The sequence below is a fragment of the Zerene cesonia genome, chromosome 13 (genome assembly GCF_012273895.1).
Source record: "Zerene cesonia ecotype Mississippi chromosome 13, Zerene_cesonia_1.1, whole genome shotgun sequence".
Classification (NCBI taxonomy): Eukaryota; Metazoa; Arthropoda; class Insecta; order Lepidoptera; family Pieridae; genus Zerene; species Zerene cesonia.
The window spans coordinates 10,098,355-10,109,861 of NC_052114.1; the positions used below are offsets into that span (position 1 = coordinate 10,098,355).

The following is an 11,507-nucleotide window of genomic DNA, read 5'->3' on the forward strand; positions in this document are numbered from 1 at the left end:
GCTTATTGTTTTAGCTAAAACGGATTTTAATGAAGCTAAGGAAGATTATATGCTATTAAATTGATAAATTCTAGTTGTGTAATGGAATAGCTTTTTAAGGAAATCGTTTAACAAATTTACAATCATCCAATTTTGATGGCGATTTATTAACTGAAATGTTTTGTTAAGAAAAAGTTAAGGAATTAAGGTACGCTATCAAAGTTCCTATAGAAAAAACAAATGAATATTTATTAAATACTAGCAAACCCGGCGAACTCCGTTTCGCCACCAGATGGCTGTATGTGAAAAATGATTTTCCCGCTTTTCTGTTGAAATTTTTCCTGAATGTTCTTTGCTATAAACCTCACGGAGCTCGAGATATTTCCAACGAATGCAAAACCATGGAAATCGGTTCGTGCGTTCTAGAGTTATAGCGTCAGGAAGCAAAACCCGACTTATTTTTATATAGTAGATAAACAAAACACGTTTATAAATTTTACAAATTGATAAAAAAGGAAAAAAAAAACTAAATGAGAGAGCACAGTTCAGCGCCTAAATCACTAGACCTAAAACTAATGTCTTTTTACAGCCTTAGAGTTTTCGTCCGCAACGAGTCGCATGCTGTCGCAGCCAGTCGCAGCCAGTCGCAGCCAGTCGCAGCCAGTCGCAGCGAGTCGCAACCAGTCGGACGCGCTCAGAACCAGTATAGGTCTTTAGATGTGTCCTGCACTTGTGCTTCAAGACCTGCGAAAGAAAATATTTATTAATGTTTTTTGAACTATAATTATTTTAATATTTATAGATCATTTATCTACAAAAAAGGTCACCGACCTCCCTGGGGACCCAAAATCTGAACAAATTACATCAATTCCCTATCTAACACAAAAAAAATCACGTCAATGGGTAGAACCCGTAGAGCTATCGGGTAAAAAAAAAACAAAAAGAAGTCGAATTAAGAACCTCCGTTTTTGGGGTGTCGTTTGATAGTCAACCTTCTGAGGTAAACATTAGAACTTACAATGAAATGGTAAATTTATTTATTACTAGAAGCTCGTCCCGGCTCCGTCCGGATATCAAGATTTCTGTTTTATCCCAAGAGAGCATTTAATCGGGAAATGAAACAAAAAGTATCCTATCACCCAAGTTAGCTCATACCCTGTCTGTATACAAAATTTCATCAAAATCCGTTCAGTAGTTTCAGCGTGATTTACGAACAAACATCCAAACATAGTATTAGTGTGATTAATTAATCAATGATCTGCTATTGCTCCATAATACAAGCTTATCTATCAATTTAATTGGGCTAAAAACATTGTATACTAGTGGTCCGTCCTGGATTCACATGTGGTACATTGTTTCTATCCATAAAAACCTTCCTTGTGCTTTGACAAAAACGTTGTAAAATTTTTTTTCCGAATTAGTCATTTGGCGATAATATAGATTTTGATTGTTGATAGGTGGACCGTCTCTCTTTAACACATTTATATCAGCTGCATGTATGTTTGTATGTAACCAGCTCCTTCCGACACGATTTTGACCTACCGTTTTATTGAAACTGTACCCTTATCATGGATCGGTGACAATACACTCATGACTTCATCTTACTATCCAGATAAGAATCGCCATAGTTAGATAAACTTCCTTACGCATCCTCTGTGTACGAATAGAGACCGTGTAGTTAAGTCCATCATAAGAGCGCGTATGTGTTTTGTAAAACTATATTTATTATTTACTAGCTGCGCCACGCGGTTTCACCCGCGTATATCCGCAGCCGTAGGAAAAAAGTTGCCTATATGTTATTCTAGTTGTCCAGCTGTCTACGTACCAAATTTCATTGCAACCGGTTCAGTAGATTTTGCGTGAAAGAGTAACAAACACACACACATCCTTACAAACTTTCGCATTTATAATATTAGTAGGATTATATTTCTCCAGTAACACGATTATATTCCAATATTAATGACCGCTCAGTTAAATCAAATAAACATGTTAAATAGGATGACGAGTATGCTGTATGTGTGTCAGTGTGCACCTCGCCATCAGCTATGATTTATGGGATTGTCTCGCGAGCGGCGGGCGGCTGATTGTTATAAATGAGTTGGGGCTATCAGTTCGATTCCCATCTGTTAACTGATCGACTGATACACGTGATTAATACAAATATTATAGGATGGGATGGCTGTACCGACTTACAAAAAGTGTTGTGATTTTTTATACATTTATGTTTTAGGGAAATATCTACTAAATTAAATCTATAAATTTTTATTATATTTTTTCATTTCAGCGCAATTTTAAAAGCAATTTCCTCCATACAAAAGATTAGATACATACATTAAAGTGAAATAAAATACATTAAATTAAATGTATATATATTATCTACTCATAAATAAAAACATACAATAAATAAATAATACCGTCCTACATAATTAATTATTTTTGAACCATCTAAATTGCTCGTCGCCATAAGTCAATGAATTTACAGTACCAGGGCAACATACACCGCAGGAGGTTTGTTTGCTAATTCTATATATTATCTGCATGACGAATAAAAACCACATACCTTTGTCATATTAGGCGCGAAAAAAATTCCATGAATACATTCATCACTTCCTACGCTCATAATAATACGTAACTGCTTATTAATGGGCCATTATAACGATCATTTCTGTTATGACTCAATAATTATAACTACTCTGTTAGATGCATTACCGATTCATACGAGTTGAGTTAAATAATTTATAATACCCAGTGGTGTAAGAAAATTTACATAAATATTATTGGGCTTTAATGATTGGTACGGTAGGTACTTATTGAGTTTCACTGAATCGATGTATTCGTCCGGCAATTGCAGTGAATGTTCTAGAAATTAAAAATGATAGAACGTATAGAGGCATAATATTCTAATTTATTGTTTGGAATATTAAATAATTAAATTTAACAAAAAATTAAATCAAATTGTCAGAACGGGACCAAATTTAAATGAAAAGAATCATAAAAATCGGCGCATACAGCAAAGAGCTATGAGATGACAAACAAAAACCCTTCATTTTTGAAGACGGTTAATAATTTAAAATACTTACATAAAATGTTTGTATGTAGGTATTTATTACACATAAGTAGTAGAAATAGAAGGTAAGGAGAAGAAGGCACTTTATTATCATCGCATAACTTGTCTTTTAAAATGTCTAACATTATCGACAGCTCGCAGAATATAAGTAGGTATGTATTCTTGATGTTGTTCTAAATTTCTCAATAATAATGACGAATTTTTTTTAAACTTAATTATAAGGCGAACTGAAATGTAAATCTGTATAATCTTCAAGTTCATAACAGCAAAAGACTCAAGTCTCTACTCTTTATCATAACTTTTTCCCAGAACAGTCTATGGAGACACATTTATTTACTCTTATTCCTATTCGATATTTGGTCTGATCTATAATTGTTCAGACTTCAAATAAACAACGATTTCAATTCATGAAGAAGATAACCATCAGTTTCTATGCGTGGTAATTACCATCAGATTCCAATATCAATATCTTAATAAGTTCGCTGAAACGTCTCAACGTTTTTGCGGCGACGGCGAGGCATCTTTTTATCTATCGATCGAAATAGACTACGTGACAATGGACGCATTCATTACTCGGGGGTGGTGGACAGTGGCGGGTAATTGACAATGCGTGATTTACCGTCCCTCCCCGTGGCCGGACAAAGCGGCCGTCTCCCCCCGCGGCCGGTAGGTGACTGAGGTGCGCGGGCGGGCTTGCGCGGTCATTGGTCAGCGCGTTGTGATTGGCCACCGCTCGCCCCGCCCCGCCCCGCCCGGGCCCCTCGTCCTTTCGCCCGCGAACGATCACCCGCTACTACTTCACGTTTCTGAGAGCCTGGTACCGGCGATCCACCGTCGGGTCGGACGTTCGGACACAAAAATTCTTCAAATTCATTGAGGAAATTTTGGATATATGGATTTAACTAACTTAACTTTCTGTAATATGATTAATTATTAATATAAATCTAAATAAAAATAAATCTAATTTTGAACCTATCTTCTGATTAGATTTAAATAACTTAACAGACAACTTAACAAAATAACAGAACATTCATACATTTTTGCTTTAGGATTTTGATTGGGTAAATAAGAATATAAATTTATGATATACTAGCTGTTCTCCCCGGTTCCACCCGTAGTACTTAGCCTATGTCACTCAGTGTATTTGCAGCTTTCTAATGGTGAAAGAATTTTTGAAATCGGTCCAGCCGTTCACGTGTGATGGCGTGCCCAAGACAAATAGGGATTTTTATGGATAATTAATGCAACGAATTTAAATGACCTAGGCCTACAGAAAATATAAATACTCCATTATACAAGTCCCTAATTAAATGAACCCTGAGAACACTAGTTCAAACTGAATAAATTAACTAACTGATAACGCAGTCATGTCAAACCAGCTTTGATTTATTGCGCGAGTCTAGATTTTTAAACCTAGTTATAGTTAATTACAGAAATGTCACAAAGGGTAAAAACTATAATTGCATACATACGTGTTTCTTCGTTTTATAGACAGAAATATATAGTATGTAAGTACCATTTAAGAAACAACTAGGATAAATGCCTATTATTATGATAGAATACTGAATAGATATTATAAATTTGAAATTGCGTTTGTTTGTTTGTCTTTCTGTCACGTCGCAGAGGAGCGATTGTATGGTTTTAATGTCTGAAAAAGTTAGAAGGACAGTGACATAAGCACCCTTTTAAACAAGAGATTTTCCTATAACCACACGGACGAAGCTGAGGTCAGAAAGCGGTTAAATATATTTTTTAATTCGCTGTTAAAATTTTAATAAAACATGTAATAAATTAATTAGGAAGGAATAAGTAAAATGAAAAAGGAAAGGTAAGGAAGGAGCAAAGACATTTACTAGAAGTCCATTGATTAAAAATAAAACTATTCTATTTTTGACTAAACATGTAACGAAAAATGGACTCTTTACAATGGATGATAGCCAGGTTCATAACTTCTAATTATCTAATCTGTTAGTTAGATCGACAGATAATATATCACTGGATAGTATAAAGCATATTATTTATGTATGTATGCATGTATGCTTAGATGTTCAAAACTAGACAACGGATTTGATGGAGTTTGTTCAAAAAGATAGTTATTCTAGTGACAGGTTTGTATTATAACATCTATTAAACTACTCGACGAATTTAAATCGTGCAAAGCCACAGGCAAACGCTAGTGAAAATATAACTCAAATGGGGTCTGTTAAATACAATTTACTTATATCAGGAAGACATAACACCGCACCAATGGTCCCAAACGCGGCGCCGCTTCGTACGCGACACACTCGTAAATATAAAAAGAAACTCACAAACTCATTAATTAACGGTTAACTGATACAAGTCATGACATCCGTGCGCACGCATCTATCAGTCAAGAGAATTTTAGACATTGTAGAAGTGCCAGCAAAATGCGAGCAGACACGCTATATAGCCACTAGTTACTCGCTTAAATAACTCAATTGAAGTTATATATAACCAGGTGTTGTAACTTATTTGAGAGGTTGTCGATTTTATATATTTCTGGTTGTTACGCGTGAAGAGTTTGTATGCGATAAAATTCATCAAAATCGTCTAAGTTGTTTTGGCATTATGTAACTTTAAATACGAAAAGGTTTATATGTATTTATATATAAGCATACTAAATTGATAAGATATATATGATATATGATTTGTTTATTTTATTCAGTAAATTTTAATAATCAACATACAAGTAATAAGAATGCATTTATTATCCACTCATTGAAATGCAGAAAAATATTTTCTTTGTTAATTCCTTGAAGCACCTCACAAGTTAATGAACATAATTGACTAAAAACGACCAAATTAGTAATAAGTACTTTTCGTTATCTTATTAATGTTATTAACATATATATTATATCTACGAGTAGGTACCTACTCTACTATAGGGTTGCCAGTGTTCATAAGTATTCCATTTATTTATTTGAAATTGTATAGCATACATTCTGTCAATTATAAATATTTATTTATAAACTTTCCAGTTTTATCTTACTTAACAAAGAGTAAGCTGTTAGTTTTGTTATTTACGTATAGTTATAAATTAACTAGATGTCCCCCCGGCGTCGGCCGTAGTACATATATGCATATCCTATAACCTTCATCAATAAATAGGGTACCTACCTCTGAGAGACTTTTTCAAATCGTATTTCAATTTTTTTGTATCATCTCATGTTAATGTATCGATGAACAATTGCTAATGAGCCTTAATAAAATAAAAAAAAAAATAAAAAAAAAAATAAAAAAAAAAATAAAAAATAAAAATAAATAAAAAATAAAAAATAAAAATAAATCGTACCACCAGTTCCTGAGATTAACGCGTTCATCCAAACAAGAAAACTCTTCAGCTTTATAATATAAGTATATATACAATACCCATAGATACCTCTGCAAACATAATTTTATTTGAATCGAGCACTATTAAAACTAACCTTCACAGACCAACATTTACACCTCACACCATTTTAATTTCCCCAAACTTCGCGAAACATTGAACCTAGCAACCCCACACAAACACATAGGTACCCACGATATCATTACACCCATATACATCTATCTATGTCCGAGGGACCCTCACAAAGGGGACACGTTGTGGTATTTGTCAATACCCTAGCCTTACCCTTGTCACTGGGGTATCCCTTTATTTGATAAGGTTGGCCTCGACACCGCCATATAACCCGACTGCTATTGTATATCATTTGTTTGTTGTACCTAAGTTCAGTTTCGAATTAAATTTGATGATCTATCATACTAGCTTTTCCCCGCGGCTTCGCATGCGGTAAATTCGGAGTAGTTTAATAGATGTTATTATACATATAAACCTACCTCTTGAATCACTCTGTTTATAAAAAATACCGCATCAAAATCCGTTGTGTAGTTTTAAAGATGTAAGCATACATAGGGACATAGGGACAGGGAAAGCGACTTTGTTTTATACTGTATGTAGTGATAACATACGTGCAGTCGGCCCCGACTTCGCTTACGGTACGTAATATATAGCCTAGTAGTTGCGCCCACCCCACGAAAACCGAGAAAAGTAACTATTTATATAGCTCATGTCTCATTCTTATGTAGAAGCTATATTATTGTAAAGTTTCATTAAAATTCATTCAGTGAAAGAGTAACAAATATCCTAACATCCATAGTTACAAACTACAGGATAGCACTAAGGGATCACGTGCATAGTCACGTGGATGAATTTTTGAAATCGGTCCAGTAGTCATGAGATTGGCGCGTTCAAACAAACAAACCCTTCACTTTTCGTTATTATCACTACATAGTATAAAACAAAGTCCCTATGCATGCCTAAATCTTTAAAGCTATGCAACGGTTTTAGATGGGTTTTTTAAATAGATAGAGTAGTGATTCAAGAGTAAGGTTTATATGTATAGTAAGATCTGTAAACTACTCCGAATTTAACGCGTTCGAAGCGGGCAAAAACTAGTTATTTATATAGATTAAAAACAAGAAAACACTATTTTAAGTTGTCTCTGTTTTATCTTGAGATTCGGACGTGGTTTATTAAAATTTATTAAGATTTAAAATAAAGTTTACCCATTTAAGTATAATTAACAGCTACACGGAGGACATAACCAGACAGAAACCCTTTTTACAGTGGAAACTAAAACTATTTTAAATTAGAGGGAATAAAATAAATTTAACACTAGCGGTCCGCCCCGGTTTCGCCCGTGGTACATTTATAGCCTATAACCTTCCTCAATAGATGGGCTATCTAACACTGAAAGAATTTTTCAAACCGGTCCAATAGTTCCTGAGATTAGTGCGTTCAAACAAACAAATTTTTCGGCTTTCAATGATCACTATAGATTTAATAAAGAGATATTTCTACGTACGTACTCAACAGAATACTTAGAAGTGTATGATTTATGAAAACATTCATTTATTTTAATGAAGTTAATTAATAACCAAATCAGTATGACATCATAGCATAGTATTAAATAGTTATCAATGAATGAGATAAATGAATGATGCTCTGATTTGGAAAATTGTTTGTGTTAGGAAATACTAGAAGGCTATCCGCTATATGATATATGGTCGTGTTAAATGTTGATACGTGGGTAAAACAGCGGTGCACAGCTAGTGCATAATATCGTAAGAACATAGATGGATGATATTATATAATAACACTATAGTATGTTATTTATATCATCCGTCATCGGAATCCGTAATCATAAAAGAAACTTATTATAAAAATTATGTAAAATTAGGTCACGACTAAAATGATCCCATTTCCTAACATTTATATGTCCCTAGTCCTACACGGGTATGCATTTAAGATGTAGTAGGCAAACAGTTGTGTTTGTTTGTCTACTACCCATAAACAAACTGCCATTAAAGAAAGACGTTTTGAATTGAGAAATTTCAGTTTAAAATATCATTATTTATAACCAGTCCGAGTGCACAGATAATATAATTTATTATCTTATAACAGTTAGGAATTCTAATGATAATAACTTTAATTTTGGTCTATGATAGGTACACAATAAGCATCCAAACAGCCTTGCAATCTTTAATTCCATAAAGCATTAATATATAAGTATAATAACAGAGACAAGAAACGGCCTCGCGAGACAATTACAGCCGGCCATTGCTCATCAGACATCAATCGAGGGGAAGAAAAGGGAGGGAAGGAATTTAATTTGGCAGGGGGCCGCGCAAATTAATTTTAATCGTCGTCATTAGCCGCCATTGCGTCCCTTTAACTTTGCCGCGCTTTTTGCCGACTGATTCCGAGACTTAGCTACGTCCGTTTATCAACTGTTTCTTTTTTTAACTATTGTAGCCTGGGAAACTGTTGAACAGATTTGTAGTTGTGAATAACCTCTCGTAGAAAATTTAGTCATAGGACCTTTAATCTATAATTAAATATTTTTTTAATATAAATACTGATCTTGAGGCAAAAACCATACAGTTTCTATTTTAATTTGAAAAAATGAAAATACATAATACTATCTGGTATGAGACATGGTTCTATCATCATTTGGATTTCAAAAACTTTTATATTCCAAGAAAACCTATCGAGTACGTTTTTCCAACAATAAGACAGGGAAATTCATGGACTGTGATTTACGTTAAAGAAGATAATTAACTACATTGTTCTCATTTAACCATTAACCCAACAATTTAATTTATACCTGAATAATAACATTATCTACAATATAATTAAACGCTTAACGTTTACTCTTGTCTCGTTACGTATACACTTTTTAAGGTTTATACGCATATACACAACAACAAATACGTTTAACTTTAAAATTAACAAGCCCACGAAACTCGCTTCAATCAAAACCAGGATGAATATTTAACAAAAGCTCAGAGACACGGGGCCTACAAAGACTCCGCCCACAAACCGCGCTCACAAACAACAAATCATCAAAATTAAAATATCTGCGCTTCACAGAATGTCTTGGAATATTAAAATTCGTTGACGACGCGCCCGCTCGGTTATTTATTGCGCCTCTCGTCGCGTCCTTTGATTCGAAACATTAGACAGGCAGGAAGTATGTGATCAGTCAATGGCTAGAATTAATGCAACCAACACTAAAAGCAATTGTTAATAAATATCTTGTGACAAATGCTTCGTTTCACTCGGTTCCACATAAAACATAAATAACGCAGCATTTTTGTCGTGGCGACGTTGATCCAATTTACTCGCTAGCGTTTTAAGGTTACCTATTACTATTTATATAGTGGACGCAAATAAATTATTTATTTTGTCTGTGCTTTCGGTGTTCTTTTGTTTGATAATACCGACAATGTTTTAGGTTATTTTCAAAACATCTGACGCATTCTGAATTTAAATCAAGAATTTAATCATATGCTAAAAGAACAATCTTCAAATAATTTCAAAAGTTTTTTAGTGTTTTTTTGACAAGTCGATATATTTTATATTCATTGCTGTATTTTGTAATCTTTAGCACATACATATCTTTTTAACTATATTATTTACACATATACACGGCGATCTTGTACAGTAAAAAACGTGTATGTATATATAGTGTGTATCATACAAAATTTTCTTTTCACCTTTACGTGTAACCAGTTAAAATCCCGATTCATTAACACGAAAGAGTATTCAAAACCCACTATAGCAGCTTGTATATGCAGTATGAATAATATAAATATATGAAAAGAGTAATAGTGCGGCGGTTGAATGAGATTCAACGGAATGTAGGCAAAAAGCAGGCTGGCGGGTCGCTGGAGGAATGCTGAGGAATTGCGCGTTTGCGGTTTCGCCTCTCCGTACAATTATACACTGCTGTTTCGGTTGTTATGCACGTGACATACAGATTATGTATTTGTCTATTGTGGAATGTAGTGTTATGGAAACTCCTTGCTCTAATGTCAAATTTAGTATAGAATGAGTTGCCGAAATGTACCTATAAATGCATGATAAATACGTATATATTTCGAATGATTGTACAAAATTGAATCGGTTTTTGCAATACGTTATCGTGGCACAAGAGAATCTATTAAGTTTTTTGCCGATTTTTTACAGACAAACGACATGCCGGATCGGTGATAGTAAAAAATGACGTATCAAAAATGAAAAATGCTTTTAAAAATTTGCAGGTAATAAATAAAAGTACATGTTCTTTATTTCATTTTGTTTTTATGGCATTTATTAGGACTTTATCTAGAAGTGCAGCGAACACATGCGATACGTTTCAGAAATTTTGCTTTCATCGGTAGCCGATGCCTGATCACTAACTGAATGTCACCTTACTACGGTTTCGTCCTACGCATCGACTAGCTCCTAACTTCAGCCCGGCCAAAGCGATAGAGTACCTATTGCACCGAACGAATACCGCAGAGCACATACTCCAACTCAAACATAGAAGTACATTAGATCTAACCGGAGTGTCGTGAAAGCGCATATGATTCAGAAGTCCTCAGCAGTGCATGCTGCATATAGCTGGCGGCGGGCGGGTTTGCAGGAGCACGGTCAGAGGGCACGTACCTGGCGGCGGGTAGGAGTAGGGCGAGCAGGCGGCCGGGTCGAGCTGCGCGTGGTGCGCGTGGCCCCACTCCACCGGCTTGTACTGCGACAGCGAGCCGCGGCCCAGCAGCAGCCCGCCGTAGCCCGCCGCCGCCATGTTGTGGTGCGCCGCCGCCGCGTGGTACTCCGCCGCGTGCCGGTGCGCCGCGTGCCCGTACCTGCCCATCACACAACCACCTATGTTTATATGATTGTGTAAACATAATACAAATCAGAGCATAAGTAAATCAACGCAATCCACAATAATTTAAATGAAAAACTATCATATCTTAGAAAGTATAGGTATCCTATTTCACACGAAGTTTCTTACATCGTGTGATATATATAATAATAAGAAAGAAGAGGACAGAAGAATACCTAGTCTTGCCATAAATATTGTAATAAAGAAAAAAGAAAATTGTTAACTGCAAATAACATTTATTACTT

General features: G+C 34.9%; 1 protein-coding gene across 1 annotated transcript in view; it reads right to left on the reverse strand.

Moving 5' to 3' along the window:
• Window positions 1-464: 464 nt before the first annotated feature.
• The window catches only part of LOC119831583 (protein vestigial), a 38,794-nt gene continuing 27,751 nt past the window's right edge, over window positions 465-11,507 (reverse strand). Inside the window, exons 6-7 of the mRNA XM_038354997.1 lie at window positions 11,043-11,239; window positions 465-723 (exon numbers count right to left, since the gene is read on the reverse strand). Coding sequence (XP_038210925.1) covers window positions 674-723; window positions 11,043-11,239 — 247 coding nt within the window. The 3' untranslated portion in view covers window positions 465-673. The remainder of the gene's footprint in view (window positions 724-11,042; window positions 11,240-11,507) is intronic.